Genomic DNA, 26,254 nt, shown 5'->3' with positions numbered 1-26,254 from the left:
TACTAAAATAATTTTGATAAACTGTTATGCGTTTAGTACACATAATAATTACGTCATGCAGCAGATGCTTCATGTCTAAATCATTCACCTCCCCCCCCCCAAAAAAAAGATATATTTATATATATATAAAGCAATGAACATCAACAATGAAAAAAACATGTTGATCACATAATGTTAAAATGATAACTTTCAATGAACATTATTGTGTAGTAAATAATACAATACAATACAATGTTTTCAATATGTGTTTATAAATACTGAAACAGTACATACAACTAAACTCCCAGACTCCAAGTCCCATATGTACGTGTTGTTGTCCCCACATCCAGCAAACAGCCTTTTGCCACCATCCTAAAATATGTGAAAACTATAATTAATAATAAATTAACTTCTGTCGTTCTTAATCATTTCGCAATAACATTTTATTCACAATATAAAATAATTAAAATTTTTAAAAGTTAAACAAGTTTAAAATATGTTTATATATAAAACAAGGCATCGTTACTATGCATTACAAATAAAATATAACTGCACTGATCCCCAGGTAAGAATTCTGTTACCTTGGACTCAATGGCCAGTGAATTGACCTCTGGGTTGCTGAGACCATACCTGCAAGATAAATACACCACTTTTTACCTAGTGATCGACGACATGTAACTATATTACTGTTTCTAATGAATATATAAATTATGTAATTAAAAGACTGAGAGAGTTTGACTAGCACCCATTACTGAAATATATTCATACTTGATAAGACAGTTCTAATTGTTCTTTGAGAGCCAAGGATTAACCCATCCCCATTAAACCCTAGACCCATGCCTGTGGTTGTAGTATTTACCTGTTAGTGGGTATGGGCAAAGACCAGGCCACTTTGGGAGTCTAAAATAAAATCAAAGATAAATTCACTTAAAAACCTCACTCATCACAAGTATTATGTGTGTTGGTGGCTAACTGAAGTCTACACCATGTGATGTTCCTTGTTTGGTAGTTTCATTTTCAAAGAATCAATTGCAAGACAAATCAGTGCTGTTTCAGAGTGGGATTTTAGGTGTTCTCTTAACAAAGCAATGATGACATATCTGGATTCAACAGGAGTCGTTTGTCCATTTTCCTAACATGCACTTTTCCTGATATAATGGGAATATGATTTATACTTAATCAGCACTTTGACAACAAGGCAGGCAAACTAAAAGTGGAATTTCACACCATGCTGCAGAACTACCAACTTAATTAAAAAAACAAGACGCTGAAATTGATGATAGTCACTTAGTCGATATTTTTGTGACTGTATCATATTGCACATGACATGATGTTGTCTAAAACAAAAGAAGCAACTACATATACATTACCTTCCTCAATACATCTACCCAGTTCCAGGCTATAACATCACCTGTTCCAGCACTAGAAAAAAAAAACAAAAACAAATGCAGCATTGCTAACTGATGGGTTGGGGAAAATATATGAAAATGAAAATTATGAGCAATATACAATATTGCTTAGATTAACTTAACAATACAAATGGTAATTTTTAGAAAGACTTTTGAAATTGCTTTGTTCAAAATGATGTATGTATCATATCATTTCAATTAAGAAGAAATGTTTCACAAATATGTTGCATGGTTTCCTACCTTATAAGAAATTTGTCTGTTGTAGTTAAACAGTATATAGGGCCATCAGTTGCTGGAATTAGAAAAACAAGGAATTGTTACGTCTTGATTCAATGCTGTAATGTTCTAAACGTTAAAAAAAAAAAGAAAAAAAAAAAAAAACAATGATCAACGAATGAAAGCAATATCAACTTCTTTAAATGTTACATTGTGTTAAAACAATTATGTTCTAAGTACAGGAGCAAGAATTGCAATGTGAAATGATAACATCCGTACTTGGCCCATAAATACTGAGGGCAGAATTCTTTCATCATTTCTGTCTTTTAGCAAGAGCATGGATTGCCCCTAGCTGATTTTTTGCAACTGAGGGCAAATTTCATCAATACTTTCTAATTTTAACCATGGTTCTTTTCATTTCTGATTGTGTGTGGGAATCACAAAACCTGTCATACACACAAAAATTGATGAAACCAACATACACAAACAAGAAAAATGTTCACGAAGAGGATAAAATAACTGTTACAGTTGCGCAAACATATATATCCAATAATTTTATCAATAATTGTGCATTATGTATTCAAAGTCAGAAACTAACTGCGTACTACTTCAACATGGCCTGTCAACTACATGTATAAACTAAAAGTGTGTCTTTGTCATATCTGTTTACTATCAGGTGTGAGAGTGACGCATTCTGGTGTTAATCAACACTTCTCACTAATTTCCTGTTATTCCTCTCCAGTCAACCACCTTGCACAAAATAAAGAAAGTAATTTATGATGATACTCATACAGTCATAAAAGTCATTCCCACAGTAAGAACATCTATTTTTCTAGTATGGGTACTGTACTGTCACAAAATGCAATTATACAAGTAATTATTTAAACTTAGCCTAATGACCTTCCGAGATACAAGCAAGTATGAGCATTATTTAAACTTTAAGTTGCTTCCATTACTTGGGTACAATTTTCAGTAAAAACATTCATCCATAACTGAGGACAAAAAGTTTAATTTTGATAAAGATAGCTTTCTTTTCCTTTAGTCAAAACGATTCATTTTAAAATGAAGCATTCATAAACATAAATCACACTTGCTAGCCCGAGGGTTGACAGGTATTTTTTTTTTATATAAATACAGTCTCTAATTCAATTATTAATAACACTGTGTGTTTGTTTAATTTGTAGATATCTTAAGTTGCTGGAGGTAAAAAAATGATCTATTGTGTTATATTAAAGCAATGCCTTGGTAAATACATGTTCTTATTCAACTCCACTACAGATGCAGCTGTAACCACGTTACTGGCAGCAAACAGTGAAATATCTGTTTCTTAATCTATATCATCAAATGCTCTATTTGCATTGACTACAATATGATCGGATCAGTTTCTGTAATACTTGCTGTGGCTTCGTTCACATGGAATGTCTATTTTCTAAAAATCTATTTTCTATTCGCGCTATCTTATTATCACGGTCTGTGCCCTGAATATCCCGCCGCGTAATTACTGGCAGCGCGAGCCAGTTACTTATAGTAACTTATAGTAACTGGCTCGCGCTGCCAGTAATTACGCGGCGGGATATTCAGGGCAAAGACCGTGATCATAAGACATACCGCGAATAGAAAATAGAATTTAGAAAATAGACATTGCATGTGAATGAAGCCGTCCCAATTTCCTTTTCAGACATAACAATGGGGAAATTTCAGATCTTCTGGCCCTTGGGCTGCGGATGACTCCGAGAGATTATAAAATAAAACCAAAACATAACCCCCTTACAAAATAATTAAAAAGAAAACTGGTTTAAGGGATTAATAATCTGAGAATCACTTTTACCCAATGATTAAAACTTGGAAGCTCAACTATGATCATCAAAAGGAAGGAGTTGACAAGTTATTGGATCAATACTTGTTTTAGTCTAAAGGAAGTCTACTTAATTAACTAGCTATATTTTCATAATTACATGAAACACTGCTTGTGACATTTCTCAAAACATTTAATTCCACTTTTTGTTGGGTACCACAGCAACATATAACCATTTTGCTAACTCTATTCTCGGGCTATAATTACAATATAAACAAAACAATTAAAACGTCATTGATCTGTGATGTCAAAGCATTAATGACAAATTGATCTAAATAAACATTCACAGACTATAAAGTACTCAATTCCAATTACGTACTCAGGTAGCCGTTACATCTCAAGAGGGTGCAAAACAAGAACGAGGGAAAAACTGAAACGTGAATTTTGATTAATCAGGAATATAAAGTTTAGGGAAAAATAATTGTTTGATCTGCACATTTCATATATTACAAATGATAGAAAAACAAAGGATGATTACGTATCTCAAATTGTTGCTGTCTGTTCACCTACTGATACACTGTTTTCTTGTGGACAAATCTGCAGGCTCAGCAGCTTTAAGTAAGTAGCTCTACTCTTTCTTTATATATTAATATCAGATTTTATATGCTTGTCATTCATGATTCAAGTATATAACCAATTTTTAATTAATATATTGCACCCATTCTTCTGACAGAAATAACTCTCGGATGTTGTGTTCATAAAAATTGTGTTAAAAATATTGTATAAACATTTAAGTTAAAGAAAATATACATCTCAGTAAAAACAAAGGAATACAATAAAATTTTCACTAATGTTTTTTCATTTATCATCCATCTCTCTTCTTAAAACATATTGTTATATTTAGAACTATGCTAAAAAGAATTTCTGTCCTATGTTGTCAAATTGACAATATAGATACAAATTTTTCTTTATCATTAATGTTATCAAAGTTGGGAATGTGCCGTTAGCATTAATGAAATTCAAACTACTAGTTCAATCATTTGTATAAAATGATATTAGTTGGCCATCTGACTTCACTAGAGAGTTTCCGTTGCCGGTGAGATATGCCAACTAGATTAATACGTCATCGGTTTGTGCGCACTTGTGACGTTTACTGCGTTCATATACCGTCTTCCTATCTAGTCTGCAGAATACAAGCACTCCTATCTAGCCAGTGCGGAAGATTATTGAAAATAGTTATCAAAGGTTATGTTTGCTAATTTATATGCCTTATATACTTTTTTTACAATAGTTCAGGTGTACGTTCATGCAAATTTCGACTTTTTAAGAGAGAGGAGTCGCTAGTTTTGGTTTAACAGGCACGTAGTCGGGGGTTGATCGTTTGGTTCTTACTAACTGCCATTTTTGTCGGGAAAATTGCACTTTTGGGTAACATTTGTCTCCTTTTTCATAAAAAAAAGGAATCTCTACCTGGCTACGGGGCCGTATATTGTTATTATGTTAGAATGAGCGCCACCTATGGCGCGAAGCGCCAGCATTCCAGGACTTTACCGGAACGTGAAGAGAGTAGCGCGTTACTGGATACATTTGCACATATGTAACAATCTAGCCGTCGTATCCCAACTTCACCGGAAACTCTCTACTTATTATACTTGCATGGCTCTTTACTTTTTCTTAGACAAAAACTATTTATACAAAATTATCAGCACAGCCTACAATTTCAAAGTCTGTGGAAAAAAACTATAAATTATATAGTGATAATACTATGTAATATACCAAAATTTCAAAATTTTTTGCAGTCATTAATTTCTTCTACTTCTTTTCAATCAGTCTTTCCCATACCAGTTGATGTGACCACAGTCTCCCCGTCTGTCATCCAGTGTGACGCTCCATGCCAGCAGCAAAATGGATGCTGTAGCAGAGAGATGGCATTTTGTGTAAGAAGTGGAGTCTACCTGAATTCTACAGAGTACAATCTTTCCTCAAACACTTCGCCCTCGAGGATAGAATGCGGGATTTCCTGTCTGGGGACTGTGAACTGCACAGGGGCTAGTTACAAAAAAGAGACTGGTCTCTGCTTTCTGCACAGTGTGAATATTGGACAAGTAGCAGAAACAGATTTGATTAATGACAATGCTTGGGTGCTCATGTCATGTGGAAGTGGATGAAGGAGCTGTTGTTTGGGTTTATAACATGACGCAACAGTCATAAACTGTTAAGCAGACTGGGTGAAAAACTATAATCATCATGATGTAAAATCATTGTTACTCATGAGAGAGAGAGAGAGAGAGAGAGAGAGAGAGAGAGAGAGCTTGAAGCAGAAAAATACAAACATTAATTTAGGAACAAGTTTTGTCGATGTCTGTATAACCAAAAGAAACCTTGATGCAGACAGTGGTCTAGAGCATGGCACCTGCTAGTACAGGTAGTTAAACTCTTATCAGTAAATTACGCCAAAGTGATTACCCCCCCTTCCCTAACTCTGTTCCCAGTTTCATATTCGATTGTTGTATTGTGTCAAATGCAAAAAAAACCCTTAAAACTTGTATGTTATACAATATGTTAATGTTAATAAATCTCTTAAAATTTTTATGATCACATGCCTTTGTGTCCTCCTTAGATTGTATTCTTCTCAGATTGACCAAGCTCATTTTTTTTTTTTCAAAATTACATCAGTTCTATTTTGTTGACTGCACTTCAGGCATTACATGACACCTTTTGTCATCTCACACTTTGAAGTTAATTATAATACAGTTTCAGCATTTTAAACAAATTTAACATCAAAATCACAAAAACCTTATCACTCCCAAAACATGCTTTATTTTGACCTCCAACCCCCCCCCCCCCCCCCCCCCCCCCCCAAATAAAAAATTTTAAGAAATAAAATGAAAATATTCTATTTGAAACTGAAGCTGTCAGCATGGTTATGATATACACCAGTGAACACTGAAAAACACTTTTTTTGATTTAAAAAAGAATGGCTGTGTATGACTTAATATATGTCTCTATTTTTTCATTTTGAAATGATAACAGAAAAGTGAGTAAATGATAAAAATAGAATGAAAAAATGTAAAAGATTAGCATTAAGCTTTAGCACCATTATAATGCTGTGCTTCTATAGGAACAGTGTATTTAAGTCCACAAAGACCATGCCCAAATATCCTAAGCATGACTTATTGATCCAATACATAGACAATGCACTTTACAGAACAATAGTGGTTCAGGACAGGTAAGTAGTAACTTTCACAGAACTGAAAATCTCTACGATAAAACATTTCCTGTCAGCATTGAAAATCTGAAATTTATCCTAAAAGCCATTAAGTTCTATCCAATAATCCCCTTTCACAACAGGTATCCAGCCGACCACTGCAATCTTTAACTTCTCATGCACTGATGGTCTCTACTGTTTTCAAATTTTAGAAGGCTGGTCAACACAAAAAGGAGCTTGATGAACAGCTTAGAAACAAGCGCAATTATCAATGAAGAAAAAAGTCAACCCTATTCCCAAACCTAAAGGCTGCCGTTGTTTGGATTAAAAACAGATCAATATAAGCCCTGATGTCATACACTATTAAGACCATGGATTACTTTAAGTAAGATAATAAACAGATAAGAACACTAATATGTACTGTCCATAAATGTCTCACTTCAAAAACATCACTAGCAAGGAATCAATGAAATTTCTAGATTACCTTTCACAAGGCATTGATTTAGGCTAAAACAGAAATGACTGACGCTAGGTTCAAAGAGAGAATTGTTAGTATGTCTCTCCGGTCCCTTGACAGGGTTGATCTCTACTGGTGTTTCCAATTAGCTGGAAACCATTTTTATACTATCTACATATCTGATGGATAAACTCAATTTTTCAACAAGGCAGCTTGAATTTATTTATTTTAGGTATTAGATCAATTTAAGAACACAAAAGGCTTGTAACAAATCTAAGTGACATTTTTTTCTTTTGTAGACTGTATTTACTACAACAATCCACAGCAGAAATCGGTACAATCACAGTAACATCTAACACAATCGGTCTTTATCTAATGACATGAGAAGCTTATGAAATAAATATACCCTGGAATTAGTGTACAAACTTTTCTGACATATTTTAGATAATAACTTGATTTCATAATAATTTGGAATGAACTGACTTACCTTTAAATAAAAAAGTAGGTTTTATGTCTTCTTCATTGCTGTTCCTGCTTAAGCTAGCTGATATGCTTCAAAATAATTAAGAACAATAAGAACATAAATTTCATGAAGATGCATTTGAAGCAATTTCACATGTCAAACAATTGCCACTTAACCTGGTCAAATGCCACCACCAAATTTCAAACAGCATATGTTAGAGAAATGCCATAAAGAATCATCAAAAACTCTTGAAAAATTATATTTAAACAGATATTTTTTCTTTTTGTGCTATAGTCATTTGGTGGACTTTTAAGAATAGAGGGAAAGTTGGATAAGTCAAATCTACAATTTGAAAGTGCAATTTTAAAACTTTTTTTGGGCTGACAGGATGGCTTCAACAGTTACATGTCCTCATGTCCCTATCAACAGACTCACTTGAAAACTGCTATTTCACCAAAACTAGTGCCTACAGCCAGGTACTTGCCACCAGGAGAAAAAGCTTGGCTGAAGATTGTAGTGTGGAGCTGCTTCCTAATGGCTTCCTGGGCACCCTGAATAACATCACAACTAGGTTTATTATTTATTCATTATATAAGCCACACAAATATGATGACAATAACATTAAGCTTAGGACTAATACAATAAAATATTAATTGCATAAGAATCCCACAATAATGGCAAAAGGTTCTTTTCAATATAAATTGGTATTTCATGTGAAATGGTTTTTCAGATTCTCTCAAACCACAATTATAATGCTAGTAGCTATATATACCCAGAGACTGGACTGGACAGTAGATACTGAAGATCATCAGATATCTACCAATATTTCTTGTGAACATTTGTCATGAATATGCACTGAAATTTAACTCAGAGTGGCTCCAACAAGTGGCAATACATGACCTGGCATGAGTGATGACAGTTGCTGTTCAATGAGCTCAGCTGTTAAAGTTAAACGTGTTAAAGAACTTACAAACATACTGAACTGTAACATAGACAAGGAATCACAGGTTGTCAGAGGTGGCACAAGTTGTTTATTTTCACAAACTGCAATAAAAAGTCTTTATCAGGTACCAGAATTCTACCCGTTTTTACATTGCATGCATGATGCTGCTTTTCAACATCTGCACTGGAAACTAGGAACTAACCTTTGTCAACTAGGGAAGGGCAAAAGTGAAAATTTTAGAAGACAAATATTTTAACTGATTGCATCTAAAAGGTCAGCAAAGGGTACTTAGTAGCAAGATGAAATATATGTATACATAAGAACAAGGACTTGTGTTTTTAACCAGCATGTAAGATTTTGGGAGAAATTTGGGGAAATTTTTTTGTAATTTTTTTATATCCCTCTTCCTTTTCACTTTTGTTTAACATTAAACCATTGTTAGGATGTCAATTTCTATTCAGGGTCCCACTGGGTAATCTCATTACCCATGAAAGTCACTTTTTATTTTCTCTCGAAATGCTTGACATGTTCACTTTATTAAGTGTGATTACTGAATCACCCCATTCAATGCATTCAATGTGACCCATGAATGCAGCTTTTTATTCTTCCTTATTTGTTATTTTCAACTTGCATTTTCAATGAGATATGAATAAGGTTTTGCTTACTGTGATTTATTAATTGATTTAATTTCTTGTAAACTGTGATTGCTACAGCCCCCCCCCCCCCCCCCCCACTTACATCGTGGTCTCGAAACTGCAAAGTACCCGCCATGATTAACAAGGGTTCATAGTAGTAAAAGAATTTCTACGCAAATGATGTTTCAGTTTTGAGTAAAATATAAGATAAATATTTCTTAATGATAAAAAACACATTAATTGTTTTGTTTTATAGTCTCTACCAAAATATAGTTTTGCAAAATAAGATCTTAAATTTTATTTTTCCGTAAAGGACGTTCCCACAGGCAACAAAATGTGTTCCAAACTTTTACATACCGGAAGTTGCATGCATTTCTGGGAAATTATGCCGAAAATGTTCGATCGACTATAATTCGATATTTAATGTTTACAACAAAGAAACGGGTTGCAGAACGAAAGACAAAGTGAGTACCATATGTTTAAATCCACTGGTGTGAAGTCATTGAGAAGTTTTTTATTTGCCTTCACAACTGTATGCTTTGTCTTTGTTGGAAAGTATGTGCCCTGAGTGACATAGGAGTCTCAAAACCTAGAACCGTGAGACCTGCAAAGACGTTTTTCCATGGGCTCCCACAAATATTGATGTATTAACCCAATCGCCTTGAAGTTTTCAATTTAAGGAGATAAAATGGTTTGATATTCAAACCACTTAATTCTAGTAGATATTGTTTGTGTTTTAGTATCTGCTATCACTTTTAATAGTATATCATACTATATGTACCAATTAAATTTTAGTTACGAAATAAATATTATTATGTGGATCTATTTTATACTTCATTTGATGAACTACTAGTGTTAGTACTAGTATACTATATTGCTATGTTTAAAGCAATAATAACTCTTCGTTTCGGCCAAAAAATGAATTTTCCTGGAGTAAACAACAATTTTCCCATACTTTCCAATGGTTAATGAATCCATTTTTACATTCAAAGTTGGTCCCTGTTTTTTTTCTAAAAAGTTTGGTTTTTTGTTAAAATCTCTTAAGAGATTTTAACAGAGTATAGCCATCAATGGAGGTCACGTGGTCTAAAGACAAGCTCAGATATCAGGATAATAGCTATAACTGCTGTTTTTGTGGTAAAACAGAATATATTATATTTCTATGAGTTATTCACAAGATTTTTGTTGTGAAATATAGATCTCATACGAAGAGTTATTATCCCTTTAATTACTAAGTGATGTCTAATAAGTAAGTTTTAGTAGCTACCTTCAAGTTAGGGTTTAGGCTTGCACAATGTTTTATGCAGCAGGGCTTCTTGCAAGATTTTCTGATATGTATCATTTGCTGAAAAGCCATCCAGTCTTGCTATCAACAGTACTGTCAATAAGGCTATATAAACATGCTGGTATGTCAGTTATGTAATGCTGCTGTGAAATCAGTCATATACCTGTTGAAGATAGAATGAGCAGAATGTGAATATAAGAAAAATATCAGGGTTGTTTCCTGCCTAACAGCAAATTCATGAATGATCGTGTAGGCCGAGCAATTTTTCATCCTGCTTGATTGTAGTTTTTTAGTTTTTTTCCAGCCAGTAAAAATGTGGCATTGTGTTTTATGTAACATACCTTGAACTAGCTGACTGTCATTTTAATTTGACAACTTAATAGCCTGGCTGTTATTTAGAGAGTCACCTGAACAGAACCTCCATGCACAACTGTACCAATAAAATGATTAAACAGCAAGAAGCAAACTTGTGGAGAACTTGGGAAAGGGAGTCACATCCCCTTATTAAAGACAGGTTAAAACTGGTCCATCTATAAGTGTATCACTTGGAAAAGGGCCCCTGAGTCTGTGATTTTTGCTTTTAGTCTATCATTGGCAATTTCCATTGCATCTCTGTCCTATCAGGCTATTGTTTTATATTGTCTAACCAGGTCTTCCCACAGATGTCCCCTTAGTGTGCTTACCTCCATTATACCCTGGAAACTAGTGAAGGTGAACAGCTTGTTAATGGGGGGTCTTTTTAGCTAAAAATTTAGTCAAACAAGTACTAGTAGATTTTTTATAAGTTTTACAGGTACTGTTTGAAAAGTTGGTGTTCATATATGGCTCATTCATTTGCTTGAGTTATGTCAGTTCCATTGCCATTTTATGTAATATTTGCATAATTTTTTAATGTCCTATAATTATAATTGTTGTATTCTAAAGTGCCCTATGTGGGAAGAAATTAACAGTTATCAAAAAGCAATATAAAACAGTAGAAATGCAAATATTACACAAAATGTGTGCATCACTTACTAAACACAAATGTTTCCTTTTTTGTGAAATGACCCATATGTTCTGTATCGCGAGTTTCAGTTTTGCAGTCTATTATCATAATATTGAAAATAATTTTTTGTAAGCATGTAAATAAATTGAACTCTGAATATAAAATGTTGATTTTGCCCATTTAAAGCTGCATGAACAGGGTGATATTTCCCGTGGGCAATTGATCAGGCCGTAGAATCAATACGTAGAACTACATAGCTTGCTGTTGGGATGTAATTTCCTGTTGTATTGATTGAGTGTACAATCAAGCATTTGGACACCTTCATTCTTCACAGGATGTCAATATTTCATGATGAGTTTTGCTGCAGCATGACGTTACCATATTGATTATTTTTTCTCTGAGCAGCAGCTTATCGTATCTAGAGCAATATTGGCTGTGGTTGAAGAAAGCTCTGAATAATCACTGGAAAACAACGCGAAGTGTGGATGATTTGTCGTTTTATCACATTAGTAGCAGTAGGAGTTTGCCATGGTTACTATGGCTGAACACGGGAAATGGATTTTGAGATAGTCTGTCAGGTGTTTCCTTCATAGGCAGTGTCTGTCTTAACCCATTGCAGTTATTGTAATTACATTTCAGTTGACCAGTAGCAATCATGTATAATGGGATAGGGCTGGAGACGGCCCGGGGGAGTGGCACCAATGGCTATGTGCAGAGGAATCTGTCCTCCATAAGGCGGCACAAGGATAAGGTTGATTATAAAAGTGAGGAAGAACTGAAGAAGCTGGACCAAAGTATGAATAAGGGACCTAATCAAGAGATTCTGGACCATGAAAGAAAAAGAAAAGTGGAATTGAAATGTATGGAAATGCAGGAGCTGATGGAGGAACAAGGGTAGGTGTTTAGATTGTAATGCCTGTTAGAGAAACTTTTTTCCCAGCATCTTGTGTACTAGTATATGTAAGGTATTATGAACTTGACAGGTAACATATTTTAGTTTGATCATAGAAGTAGAGAAAATGGAATGCCAACTTCAAATCTCGCAGGCCGAGCTTGTGACCCCGAGAGTTGGGGAGTTTCACTTCCGGTTTCCATGCCGCTGCATTCAACTCACGCTCTACATGTTTCAATAACTACTATTCATAGCGACAAGAGCTAGTTTTTACGATAATGTGATTTGCTATGGCGTAAACGGGAGTCTGGACATTCTAACTGCACTTTTTATGGTGTGAAAATGGAATTATTAAAACCCAAAGCGCTTTATTTGGTGCGTGTGACAGAGTGTATTACCGAAGTCGAAGATAACACGGAATATAATTTAGCAATGTAAGTAATAACTTTTGTATTTTAATACAATATTGTGTTTTTTAAGCGTAAATTTAAGGAGTGAGAGGCTCATTCATGATATGATCTGTCCTTGAATACAATGGTCGTCTGACGCCGATTGTTTTCCGTTTATCCCTCAAGTGTCCATGTACGGTCTTCGAGAAATCTGTGAACTAAATGTCGTTATCCAAGCTGTTAATAAAAGCACAGAATATTTATACATATAAATATTACATATTTAGTTATCCCCTTTTCATTTTATGCATTTGTACAAGCAAAATACGAACAAATAAGAAAAAATGGAAAGATTCAAGTCTTAATTGGATTTGGCCATACCACCAGAGAATCATTGCAACACTAAACTATATCAGTTATAGCTGGCTATTACTCCTGGAGATATAGCTTCAACATATAATAAAGATATACCCGACTATGTAGGTCAAATAATGACAATTTATTATAAATGTAAATTTTCATTCTGTTCTTTTGAAGGGTGTCATGAAGGAGCTCTGTTGTGTTGTTTTATGCAGTGTCTCATCACAGCTTGCCTAAGGTAAAATTGAAGCAACACAAAATAATAATCAAGCAAACCATTTTATTATTATTATCTCTTTTGCACCTTTTCACAGGGGAATAACTTACTTCTTTCACAATAATTATATATAAAACGACAATTTATTAAATCTCATAATGTTCAATATTTTACACCTTCATATGCCAGCTTTTGATTCCACAAAGAAACTCCCATTTCTAAGGCAAGTACAAGAATTAAGGTGGTACATGTATATTTTCATATCCACAGGAGTGTCTGAGGTTTCAGACAAATGGAGAAGTCAGCTGATCCATTGCATCAACAGATGTGACAACAACTTCAATCCAGAGAAAGTCAAGGTCTGTTCCAGGTATTTTGAAACACTGTTTCATTAAATGTATGTGTACATTCAGGCTGTATAATTGGGGGATGAATATTATCTCATGAAAGTTTATTGAACTCGATTGAAATGAATTAACATCCCTTTCACCTCCTTATTACAACTTAAATTCAACATTGCTGTTTGCTTACTAAATGAGGACTCGTGTCTCGGTTTCATAGCTTTATTTTTTACATCAGACATTTAGCAGTGCACACATGTATGGTGAAACTGATTGTAGTTACATACAAATTGAGACTATCCTTACTTTAAAATAGAAATCTATAAATAAAGAAATGTGCATAATAAGGGCAGAATTTGTACATTTAGCATGTTATGTAGAACTAAAATGGCAGTCTGGAATAACAGAATTAGAGCATTGGAAAAATGTATCTGTATAGGAAATTTTTTCCTAAAATTTTTTCATTTCCATCAACATAGGCTGCATTTGTAGTGATAGATGCAAGTCTGCCTTGTGACTTAGCAGCCTGCAATGTCTGCTTCTGGCTGTGTACTTTTATCTCCGAGTTGACTCAGTTTTTCCTTGTTATCACTTCCCCTTCATCTATGTTTCAGTTTGCTGACTACAAAAACCACCAATCATTATAGTGTGTGATGTCTACCTCTGTCCGTTTGATGGAATCGACAACATTTTCTGCACTAGTAGGGCTGATGAAATGTGCATCCAGGACTTAACTGAAGATCTCAACTGCCAACCTGCTGTAATGTCTTGTATGCTGGTTGTAGCAGTGAAGATAGCTGACTGGGATGCCTCTCTGTTCAGCCTGGAGACCTTGGACTTCTTTACCAAACAGGGAGATATATATTGTCCCAAAAGTTTGCAGAAACCTGAAACTAAATTAGAACTGTATGCTAGTGATGCACGTTTTTTAAAAGTACTAATGGCAGAGTACAACTAATTATGTCTGACTCCAGATTTTGACATATCCAAGAATATTGCTGTTTGAGAAATCCGTTTCAATACGACATCTTTATTTTTAACTATGGCTATGTGAAACATTGGCTTTTAAATGTATACTGACAGTCAATAAAATCATAGCATTTATTTATCAAATAATATTTTAAGTTCCTTTGGCACATTAAGAAAATGACAGTTTTCATGTGAAATATGACACATTATTCAGTCACACATTTCACTCTTTTATGACCAAAAGAGAGTTGGAATAGATTCTCGTTAAAAAAAGGACAAGAAAGTTTTCTGATGCACTTTCACTGACTGTCACCATATATTAAAGAATAATCCATAGTATAACATGAACAAGAGCTGAGAAAAAATCGAGTATGCAGGCAAGAAAAAGTTACCATTATAATAAACTATGCAGGCAAGGAAAAGTTACCATTATTAAAAACAGGTTGAAATACTATTGTGATTATCAACCCAATATTGCATTTACACTTTTAAATAAATTAATTGCACCAATAGTATTCTATGGGTCAGATGTATGAGGCTTCAAACTGTGTGAACAGGTGCTGATATTATTTAAGGAAAATTTAAAAATCAATTGTAAAATCAAGCACTTCCAAATTAGCTATCTTAGGTGATGACATCAGATAACCCATGGTTTGCAGCTAAGAGTAAAAAAAAATTAAATAATAATAATAAACAAAAAATTTAAAAAAAAAATAAAATAATAAAAAAAATTGAAATAAACAGAGGAGAAAATAACAAACTATAAAATGCTTTTAAAGATAGATGAGGCATGATGTATTACATGGAAAACAAGTAAAAACATTTTTATATAGTTTTGGAAGTGCGTGGTATAATTAAGGCACAGGAAATAAATTATTTTTTTGGATTTCTTGAATATTAGACTGAAATATCACCATGTTCAAAAGTGTATTAAACAATTGCAAAATATTTCTAAACTGAAATCATTGTATTTTCTAAATGTTTCAGCTGAAGATGCTTTATGTATTTATATCTGATTTCTCTAAATTTCACTGTTCTTATCATATACTGATGATTGATCAAAGTAGACAAGAAAACATTCCATAGAAGTATAAAATTTTTATATGCAGGTCAAGAGTAAAATTCATTTGCTATTATTGTTATTATGTATGCAGTAACAGCTGTTATTTCTACTATAACTGATACATATTTGGAACTTTGTAATTTTGATAAAAGCCTTGAAATACTGAAATAAATATATTCTTTAACAATGTACCTTTTGAAGTTTCCTTTTGCATATTTATAGCTGCTGTATGTCAACAAAATGCTGGATGCAGCTTTTCCAGGGATTGCTCCACTAATTGTGAGATTTCAGTCACCTGAAGTAGTAAATTTACAAAAGCACTGTCAGCAAATTATTTTTGTATTTGTATCGTGTTTCATTATTAATGAAAATGCATAATATCTAACGAAAAGGAATGTACTGTACCAATTTCCATGTAACTATAAAATGTTTAATCATATAAAAATGTTCTCAAACAAAAAAAAAAAATCTTCAGAAAGATGGTTATTTTTATTTATTGCAACATACTAGGGTGGTGCTACTGGTTACGTGGTGCTCTGTACGGCGAGTTGCAGCATACTGAATCTCTCTTCAAAATCATCCTATAAACAGAAAATTTACTTAAAATTTTGGAAAGAATAACTTACAACTAATACAAAATTTTAATGATAATGAATGTGAGTAGGATTCAACTTAATGAGGTGATTTAATATCGGTAGAAAAAATTATTGGGTCGCCTTTTCCTTGGCAGGAAAATTGCCAACAGCCTTGTATTTAGTTGTAAACAAAAGCATTAAATATCAAATTCCCTAGTTAAGGGACAGAATTTTATTCCGACTTTTTTCAAGTATGATTTGCAGTCAAACTACAGTTCACGGTTAGTTCGGACTAATATTCCGTTGCTGTACAGATATATCATTACTTGATCACGACAGGGAAAGTAAAACTCTGCCGGCTGTCCACGTGCTTTGTGTGAGATCGCTCGATTATCGTCGATTTTATCCACATGCTGCAATCCAGCTTCGTTTAATCAAGCTAAGAGACAGACTTACCTCCAATAATGTCAACTTCGAGGCCATTATTAATCAAATTGAACCAAAAATCTGTCAAAATGACGCTCAATTGTCTTAGCACGCCTGCTCCCCATTCACATGTAGTGCAACGAAAGTTGACCGGAAGTAAAACTACCCAACTCTCGCCCAACTCTCGTGGTCACAAGCTCATAACACAGAGGGCAATACAAATCTCGCGGGAGTTGGCATTCCATTTTCTCTACTTCTATGGTTTGATGTAGAGAGATCCCTTTGAACCATAAATGACTTGGAGGGCATTCACAACAGTTGATTCTCGGATCTACTGATTCACAAATCAAATATGGCGGTCCCTACATGAAAGCAGAGCCAACTGTTCCGCTGATGGTCTCCCTGTCACAAGCGCCATCCCTGCAGGGGTCTAGCAATTAAACCTGGGAGCTGTGATTTCATCCATTTAATGGCACGTGTGGCGGGGAGACCATCAGCAGATTAATCAGCTCTGCTTTCATGTAGGGACCGCCATATTTGATCTGCAGATCAATAGATCCAAGGATCATCTGTTGTGGATGCCCTCTTGCACAAAATGTTTAGATTTTAGTTTTATTTTAAAATACAACAAATACCACCTTGTTTTCAGTTTAATAAATTATACGATAAAATGAATGAAAATTTGTGTTCCTTTTTTATCAGATATCCAGCTGAAGAAGTGGAAAGGAAAGTGGCAGCATTTAGAAAGATGTTGATGGACAAAGAAGGAGTCAGTGAAAGAGCAGTAGAAAAAGATGAACAGGGAAGACCAGTGTAAGTTGACTGTTTATTCTCCAGAAAATTAATTAGCACCAGCAGATTTTTTTCCAGAGTGATATTTTCAATTATTCATGTATGTTGGTATGGAGTTGTATGCATATGGTTATATTGCTACCTGGATTTATTGATTATGTGGCAGTAGTTCTGTGTAAAAGATATTGGCTGTAGTTTAGAACTGACTGACAGAATAGATTCATGAAACTATTAATATGCTTCATGCAATTCTTTTCTAGGGCCTTAACTACACTTTTGAAAATTTTATATCATGTGCAAATGCAATGGACTGGACTTAGATAGGCTTGCATCATGTATTGATCTATAGACTTGCCCTTCAAGAAATCGACGGAAAATAGCTCATTTTCAAATTTGAATGGGCACTGTAGAAAACATATAACAGCTAAAACTCTCAAATTAAGCACATATGTGTGATATCATGTGAAGAATAAGTTCTGTAAATTTCAATCCAAGCAGTTGAGTACATTTTGAGATAGAACGCTTTAAATGTGCAGCAAACCGTATAACGCTAATCCCTTCAAGATCTCGACGAAAACCGGAAGTGCGTCATGACGTCACTCGCTTGTACTTGGAAAGCTGCTGGGTGATTTTCCGATGAGAAATATTTCGTGGCTTATACAAATGTTCGGAAAATGACCATGCAGATAAAAGAAAATTCATGAATCAAAATTGAAACTGCGCAATTACATATAAAAACATTGTGCATTTCTGACCTCGACTTGTCAGTGTAAACAAAGTGTACTGAACGCTTCGCAAGCAAGCACGTGAATGCCGCGTTTGATACTTTGTATCAGACGCTTCTTTTTACTTGACAACACAGTGTTTACGATGGGCATGACATGAAAAACAGTGCAAAAAACACGCACTTCCGGTTTTCGTCGATTTCTTGAAGGCGTCGATTTCTTGAAGGGCAAGTCTAATTTAAATTTACACAATCATTTTCTATACATTGATGTAAAGATAATGTTTAACAATCCATCTCTGCCAAAATGTAATGTTTTGTGTATGTGTGTGTCATGTCTAATAATTGACGTCATCGAGTCAAATTCAAAAGTAATTTATGGGGCTGGTGTTATTCCCATGGCATGATGGGCTACAGTTGGGTTTGCCATTAAATGTAAGATTGATTTTTGTCCCATGTTTATTCAGCAACTCATATGCAGTGCCTTAATATTGAATTTGATTAAGCACAACTGGATTGCTTTACAGTCAGCAAATTTTTTCCTTTTTTTATATTTGCATTAATGTTATTTCTTTTAGATGGAGTTTATGATAATTATGTGAGGTGAAAAACATTTTTATAAAATGCAGTAAAGCAATTAATCATTGTCACTATCCTTATAATTATACAACCCAAGATATTTTCAGTGAAAAGAAATTTGATCTGCTTTTCTAGAGCAATTGGCACACATCAGATAGCTGAAGCCAACCAAGAAAAGAATCTGAAACTCCGTGCGGCATTTGGTTTGAGTGACAACTATGTGGATGGCAGCTCCTTTGATCCAGAGAGGAAAGCTAAGGAGGAGGCTGCTAGAGCAGAGGCCATGGCAAAGAAACAATACGAGTATGTAGATTGGTGGAACATTCTAGATTAAATTGGTGAACGGATTTCTTGGAAAATCTATTTTACTTTCAGTAATGACTGAGTACGTTGTTGGAAACATTTCAGTCTATTTGACAGATTTCTGAGAATTTCATTTCACTTGAACCTCATTCTCAGTGTTCTCATTATTTTTATTTATTTATTTATTTATTTATTTATTTATTTATTTATTTATTTATTTCAGAATTAATATATGAGTAATTTTCAATATCACATTTTAATTTGACAGGCTTGTTAGAAGCTCCAGCTCATCCAGATCTCCTTCTCCAGAACCAAAGAAAAAGAAGAAGAAGGAAAAAAGACACAGGTAAAGTGTATGCAGAAATCATTTGGATCAGGTTAAAACTTGAATGCCCAATCATCTATATATTTTTTTCTACTGCTATTTCAGTTTGAAGTGAACTTTATCCTCTTAATTTTTGAGATAGCGACAGTTTTTAAAGGTCATAGTGAAGGGACAAGCATTTTTTGGGACAGTTTATAATGAAGAATATGCATATGTTCAAAAGTAAAATGGTTTCATGCTTACAGATCAGAGAGCCCATCACCAAGCAGAGAGAAGAAAAAGAAGAGCAAGAAAAAGCGTGACAGGTGAATTTCTAACTGTACTCTTCCCGGACTTGGCTAGAGGGTGATGGTTCATATCTTTGCATGCCATTGTTCACCATGCACCACATGTTCAGCCATTGTAAACAATATCACTGACCAGACTGCTTCAAGAGCAGCAGACTGAAGATTGCTGGACCACATATTCAGTAATTTTTATATTCACGTTATCAATGACTGATTATAGGTACTTGTTTAAAGACATGCACCGGAAGGGAAAACCAAGAAGGAGTTGATGTCTTGTAGAACAATACATGCTATAGATGTACTTGTTTTTGTCAGTAATAATCTGATTATTATGCTTTTGTTCTGTCAAGTTAATTTTTATGCTTATTGTTTTATGAGAGATGTTGATACTTAAGTGTATTGCTTTGGTGAGTTTTACCTTAATTATTTTTAGATTTCTTTTAGAGAAGACTTTAAAGTGTTGTACAAACTATTGTGTTTTCAAAACAACTTTGAAATTTTGTATTTTCTCATTTCATCGGTTCTCTGTGTAGATATTACTGTCTGTTCATTTGATTTAAATGCATGATTGTTTTTACTGTGAACTACTCTGTGCACTCCAGTTTTGTCTCAATTCAAACTAGATGGAGAGTTACAGTACATGAGTTCATTTGCTTTTTGACACATTAAACTGTCAAAATTTTGGAGAACAATTGAATGAAAATTGAAAATTTGTTGCAGTATATATAAAAAGAAAATACAGTTATTCAAACGACTTCTGATTCACCATTTCTTTTTTTATTGTGCTTATTATTTGATAGCAGGCCCATTCTTTGAACCAAGGTAAATTTGCTTAGACACGGCTTTCTATAACTAACCCATTCACCAGCTTTTCATTGAAAATTGATATTTTGTATTAGTTTTTAGTTGTTCAGTGTTTGTTTGCTTGAAGAGGATAAAGTAACATTATCAGAGGGTGGTCTTTTGTTTGAGGCACACAGCAGTGCACTAGCCTGTTTGACATGTTACAATGTTAACACTCTTAAAGCTTGTGGTACACTTTAATAACAGTATGGTCCCTAATCATAGAAATAATCAAGTTATAAATCAACATACTCAATATCTGCTTGTGCAAGTAGTAAGATATCAAATACTTTTTTCTACGCTTGCGCAAAGTTAACAAAAAACAGGTAAGATTTTAAGGCACTGTGGCTGTTCGTGTATGAACTTTGCCTACATTATGTATACATAAATATATTTAATGATCATAACATAGCAGAGGTAGGAGTTAATTTTGGGTCATCTTGATTCTGCTTAAATATTTTGATTTAAGTAGATAAGACAATTAGATTGCAATAGATCTGCATGCCTTATCTTTCATCAAAGTAAATCTGTCCTACAAGCAAAATTGCCAATTATGCCAGCGGCATAAATATTTTCTGTAATCCTACTACTACTGCTGCACCTCCTTGTCTTTTCCTACAAAGTGGACAATGCCAGGCATCATGTTTGTAGCTTGTGAAAATATTTTAAAAATTGGAAGTTCTGTTAATAGTCTTCTTTTTGATTAAATGATCTCTTAGTGCTGCTTTGAAATGCTTCAGAATCGAGCCTGGATTGACCCACTTTGTTATTAGGCTTCTGTGCTTTGGTATTAGGGACTTGACTTAATCCACTCAAATATAGTGGTAGCTGTAGCTTTGATGATTTTTTCAGGGTGCGGGCTAAAATATTTGTACTATTATTTATTCAGGTCTGAATCTCCAAAAAGGAAGAGAAAATCAAAGAAAAGCAAGAAAAGGTAATTAACTTTTTTTTTTTTTTGTAAAAACTGAAGTTATGTAATAATTTCTTCATAAGAATTTTGAAACAATACAGTAAGATGTAGTCAATCAGTCCTGGTACTTGTTTAAGGGTTGGCAGTGAATCACCAGGCAAAAGCAAGAAGAAGAAGAGAAGGCGATCACCTTCCTCCAGTTCTGCTACCAGCTCAGAAGAAAGCAAGTCTGACTCAGAAAGGTACATTTTAATTTGTGTTGTTCAAAAAGAAAACATGATTGCAATTTAAAGCACACTAGAATGTGACTGTCATATGAACACTTCAAGCACTCTGAATAACCTACAGGAACGTAAATTTTCTGCTCCTGCTCAACTTTATCATCAACATTACCCACCCGTCTGAGATTTGGTTCCTTCATTGGGACCAGTTTCTACTCATAACTGATGTACAAATTCATAAATTGTTTAAAAAATCAGTTAAAAGATAATAATTTTTTCTATGAAAGATGCTTTTGGATCACTGTTACATTTTTAGCAAACATGCATTTAAATACATACTGTACATTTTAATCTATTGAGGAATCTGTGGTCATTGTTGCTTTTATAATGCAAAGACTTAAATCTGGAACAGAGAGAATAAAAATTGAGTCGCGTGGAAATGAGTTTGTGAAATTGTCAATGGCGGTTGGTTTTGTGAGACTGTCGAAGCAGTTGTAGGAACTCATAAGTTGTTTAGGGGCTGATATACTGAATATTTCATGTTTTCTCATATTTTGTTATTTGCTGCACATTACAATCCACAAAATGGACAGATAAGCAACCAGCAGGTATAGAATAAAACACTGTGTTTGTGTGTGAGTTTTTAGGGATTTTGTATGTTTTTCTATTTAAGTGCAAAATGACTGGGATGTGATTGTTTTTTATATCGCCTCATTAGAACTATCTATCAAATCTGTACTTTGAAAAAGATGAAAGGACCATTTTCCCCAGATGTACAAACCTTTTTGCACGCACGCACGTGCACACATGCACACACACACACACACACACACACTTCCAGTAGTTTCCTAAACCCTGTTGGGGTTTAAAGTTACCCATTACAGAATTAGCACCATTTCTCAGATATGATATGTAAGACAGACCCTTTGTTATATGTTGTCTTTGTTATTTTCCATCAGTTATGAAAAATAAGTTACCTTAGACAGGATGAGAACACTTTTTGTTACTTTTATTTTATGGGAAATAAAAATATAAGATCGACAGCATTTATATTACAAAATTGATTTTTGAACTTGTTTCTCAAATTATAGCTCCCATGATGAGACCCCTGTCACAAAGCACAAAGTTGCAAGTCCTGTGAAGGTGCCATCACCAGTAATGGCCAGGAAATCTCCTTCACCACATGCCAGTCAGCAACAGTCTCCCTCCCCGCAAAAAAGGTTAGTACTTACAGCCATTAATAAACAATGTGCAGTGTGGTGCACACTTGCAGGCATTGTCACTAACCGTTCTGGGTAATTTGATGGCAGAATTAAGATGGCAACACCAGTCATAAGTGGGTACTTTTTGATATGAAACCACATAATCCTTTGAGTGTTCCTAGCTGAGTTTGCTGTATTGACCTTGGATATTATCATGCTTTTTAAATTCTCAATGTCCCATTGCAGAACAAAGAGCCCAAGTGCTTCACCACCACCTAAAAAGACGAATGGTCATACTAAGTCAAGAAGTCCTTCCACAAGTCCCCCTACAGTGAAGCCCCAGGCTTCCTCAACCAGGCAGAGGACGCCAGAAGTCTCCCCGTCACCACCTCCAAGGAGAAAGACCTCAAGAACACCTTCGAGAAAGTCAAAAAGCAGAAGCCGGAGTAGGAAAAGGTGACTCTTAGATCTTAAAAATGTCAGCAACTGTTATTGCAAACCAGTGTGTGATGATTTATTTGAGATAGATTAGTTTCTTGTTACCTGACAGAGGCTCAGCTAAATGTTTGTGAATTAAAGATCAAAGTGTATCTTGGACTTCTTCAAATATTCTTTTCAGATGATTGCGCTTAGATTAGAATCTGTTGAATATTTCAGAACCCGCAAACATCGTAGTAAAAGTCGTTCATTGAGTTACTCTCCAGCTGGAAGGAGGAAGAGCAGAAGCTACAGTCATAGTCCAAGCAAAACCTCTAAGGAAAGAGATTCTAGAAGTCCATCAATTCGTAGACGGACAGGCTCACCCAGTCATCTGGACAGGAGAAGAATAACCAGGTAAAGCAGAGCACTTAGAAAGAATAGATTGGATCTTTACAAAATGAAGGTACTTCATTTTGAGTGTATCTTTGTTGTAATTCATCAGATCAGTTTCAGTTTGATGGACGATTTCTATTATGACTTCTTTCAGACTCTAAAACAGTCACTCACTTTTAGTCACATTCTTGTTTTTGTTGTTTTTTGTAAAAGCTCTGTGTTCTTTTTTTGTTGTCATAACAGATACCATTCCCTTTTAATAAGACAAGAAAACATCAGTTAAAACATTCTGTACAAAAGTGTGAAAATCAGATTTAACATAGTATGGTATCTGTTTCTAGTTTGCTGTTGTCTTAAATGTCCATTGCTTTCTCAGTGTTGTAAATTTTGTTTGGTACCCTATAATTGCACCACATTCAGGTCAAGATCACGTAGCCAGGAAAGAAGACGAAGAAGATACTCCAGTTCTCGTTCACGATCCAGGTCCAGAACTAGAGCTTATGATCGTTACAACCAATCTCGCTCTCGTTCACCTTATTACAGATCAAGCAGACGATAAAGGATTTCATTTTTTTAAGGAGGCAAAAACATGGTACATAGAATAAACCTCAAAGATTGCCAGTAATCTCATAGCATGCTAAAAAGCTTGTGATGATACTAATGATATCCTAGAGGAAGCTGTGCTCAGACTATTCTCTAATGCCACTAACCAAAGCACCAGGATCTAACTGCCCATATGAAGAACTGAGATCATAACAATTAATTTGAAATGCATGAGCCATAATAATAATTACTACTAATATTGTTTTGAGTTTCCAGGTTCATATCTTGATGCTGCTGCATGTTAATTGAAGTCCCAGATATTACCTTAATGAATGGGATTGAATTACAACCTAATTTTTAATCCATGAATTAACCATCATAGTCATTTCATTCCTTTTTTTTTTTCTTGTTTTGTTTTAGAACATTTATTTTTAAAACTATTTTCAAGGAAACCACTAATGTGCATGTTATTTAATATTTTGTTGACTTGGGCTAAATTCCTGGTTTTGGTTGGTGCTTTTTTTTCCTTCTGTAGTGATCATGTTTTAATTTAGTTTAATGCCTACTTGCTGTTTCTGTGAGTCACCTGCTTATCTGGAGACACTGCATGGGAAGCATTACAATTCACCCGTTCTGTTTTAGAAAACATCATACATTTGATGGTTGTGAGTAATTCCACTCTTCCAATTACCACATACAGTGGTTCCTAGTTTTATTTTCATCACTAGAAACCTTTAGTTAGTCCAATGTAGTTTGTCAAATGTAGAAATATAATGCATTTAAATTAATAGACACGAAATTAATCACAGCTTTGATCTACACTGATTCTGTATGAAATGTTGCTTACTGCAATTACTTTTTTACACTGCACTTTCTGAAGATTTTGACAAGTGTTGCTTATTGTGTAGTTTTGTGGTAACTTTTAAGTTTTGCATTCTAATTTAAGAAAGAAAAAATAAATCAAGTACTCATTTAAATAATCAGTTATTATGTACCCTAGAAATTATATCACCATGGACACTTTGCAGTTCCCTGGCATTTTTGCAAAAAGAAAAAAGAAAAGAAAAAATGGTAAGAATACTGTGGATATTGTAGATATTTGTTTGTTTCTTTTAGTGCTCGAAAAAGACCAGTTCCCTACTACAGGCCATCATCACCAAGCTCAGTCAGTAGCTGGGACAGTTTTAGATCATTAAGTCGATCCAGGTCAAGATCTAGATCAAGAAAAAGAAAGCATCGCAGTAGAAGCAGCAGCACTGAAAAATACAGGCGGTGATGTTTAAATGACATCACCACAGATATTAAGCAACGGTTTCAACAGAACTGTAAATGTACTGTAGTCAACTTACAAAGCTCATTCTCACTGTGTACATGTTCTGAAAAGTACCTTGCCATTTAAAAACAAACTCCAAAGTTGTGCAATCTCATTTTGAAAAGTGTACATTTTATTTATTGTTGTGCATATCATACTGGTCAAGTACAGGTAAACAGTGGTCACTCACTTGTATTTTTAAGGAGAAAAGTGCAATCTGTTTTGGATATGTGTTTTATGAAGTGTCTCGCACAAATTTGCAGCATGTTCCATGTTGATTAGAAATGATTGTATGCCAATGTGCTGAGAACGGCTAATCTTCACTATTTCATCTTTTTAATATCTTGTCATCGGGTTTCATTTATTTTAAACCGTGTATATCTAAGCCTGGTGCCAAGCTTTCTCAAAGTGCAATGTTGTATGTTAAGTTATTGGTTCTGTTTTGAGCACATGTTTTTGTAAAGATTTTCATCTAATTTATGACCTATCATATACATATTTATAGATGACAACCTCAGTTTAGGAAATGTTTTTAGTTTATAATAGACTTACTAATGCCAGGTGCTATAAAAATCTGCTTTACATGATAAGCTTTTTCTGTCAAAACATTTAATTTTGTTTAGTAAATGATTTTACAGGTTATAGATTTAGTCTTTGTAACTGACAGTGGCATTTAAACTTCTTGTTTAATTGGACTAATTTAATTTACTCTGCTTATGTATAAATAAAGTGGATTCTTTTACTTCAGCCTCTGATTTATCTGACTGATCATTTATTAAAGCAAATGCAA

General features: G+C 34.3%; 2 protein-coding genes and 2 long non-coding RNA genes across 7 annotated transcripts in view; 2 read left to right on the top strand and 2 right to left on the bottom strand.

The window, feature by feature from the left end:
* The window catches only part of LOC106151846 (THO complex subunit 6 homolog), a 30,581-nt gene extending 21,258 nt beyond the window's left edge, over positions 1–9,323 (bottom strand). For both annotated transcript variants that reach the window (XR_015331991.1, XM_013525272.2), the window contains exons 1-8: positions 9,209–9,323; positions 7,963–8,078; positions 7,552–7,616; positions 1,629–1,680; positions 1,350–1,401; positions 839–879; positions 561–609; positions 274–351 (exon numbers count right to left, since the gene is read on the bottom strand). Coding sequence is in view for 1 of the 2 variants with exons in the window: in XM_013525272.2 (XP_013380726.2) it covers positions 274–351; positions 561–609; positions 839–879; positions 1,350–1,401; positions 1,629–1,680; positions 7,552–7,616; positions 7,963–8,078; positions 9,209–9,241 (486 nt within the window). In the remaining variant the exon portion in view is untranslated. The remainder of the gene's footprint in view (positions 1–273; positions 352–560; positions 610–838; positions 880–1,349; positions 1,402–1,628; positions 1,681–7,551; positions 7,617–7,962; positions 8,079–9,208) is intronic.
* A 109-nt stretch (positions 9,324–9,432) lies between these two features.
* LOC106172769 (uncharacterized) lies at positions 9,433–26,206 on the top strand. Of its 3 annotated transcripts, XM_024076638.2 has the most exons (13): positions 9,433–9,569; positions 12,015–12,269; positions 17,310–17,420; positions 18,838–19,005; positions 19,274–19,351; positions 19,576–19,635; positions 21,350–21,397; positions 21,511–21,615; positions 22,686–22,814; positions 23,043–23,252; positions 23,454–23,630; positions 24,030–24,201; positions 25,269–25,438. In XM_024076638.2, the coding sequence occupies exons 2-12, from the start codon at positions 12,031–12,033 to the stop codon at positions 24,166–24,168; spliced, it is 1,464 nt and encodes a 487-aa protein (XP_023932406.2). In that variant the 5' UTR covers positions 9,433–9,569; positions 12,015–12,030; the 3' UTR covers positions 24,169–24,201; positions 25,269–25,438. The 3 variants fall into 3 exon arrangements, with proteins under 3 accessions (XP_023932406.2, XP_023932404.2, XP_023932405.2); XM_024076636.2 differs by lacking the exon at positions 24,030–24,201 and having other exon boundaries at positions 25,269–26,206; XM_024076637.2 differs by lacking the exon at positions 24,030–24,201 and having other exon boundaries at positions 9,471–9,569; positions 11,995–12,269; positions 25,269–26,206.
* Positions 12,296–15,797, top strand: LOC147764893 (uncharacterized). Its single transcript, XR_015331993.1, has 4 exons — positions 12,296–12,701; positions 13,194–13,254; positions 13,504–13,603; positions 14,189–15,797. It is a non-coding gene; the product is annotated as an uncharacterized LOC147764893 (long non-coding RNA).
* Positions 13,783–16,860, bottom strand: LOC106168640 (uncharacterized). The gene is made up of 4 exons (XR_015331992.1): positions 16,638–16,860; positions 16,114–16,187; positions 15,799–15,901; positions 13,783–14,467 (listed from the first exon to the last, which is right to left on the bottom strand). It is a non-coding gene; the product is annotated as an uncharacterized LOC106168640 (long non-coding RNA).
* Positions 26,207–26,254: the final 48 nt, after the last annotated feature.

The sequence above is a fragment of the Lingula anatina genome, chromosome 1, assembly GCF_051362555.1.
Source record: "Lingula anatina isolate TDL-2025a chromosome 1, LinAna3.0, whole genome shotgun sequence".
Taxonomy (NCBI): domain Eukaryota; kingdom Metazoa; phylum Brachiopoda; class Lingulata; order Lingulida; family Lingulidae; genus Lingula; species Lingula anatina.
This window is presented reverse-complemented; position numbering and strand designations above follow the sequence as displayed.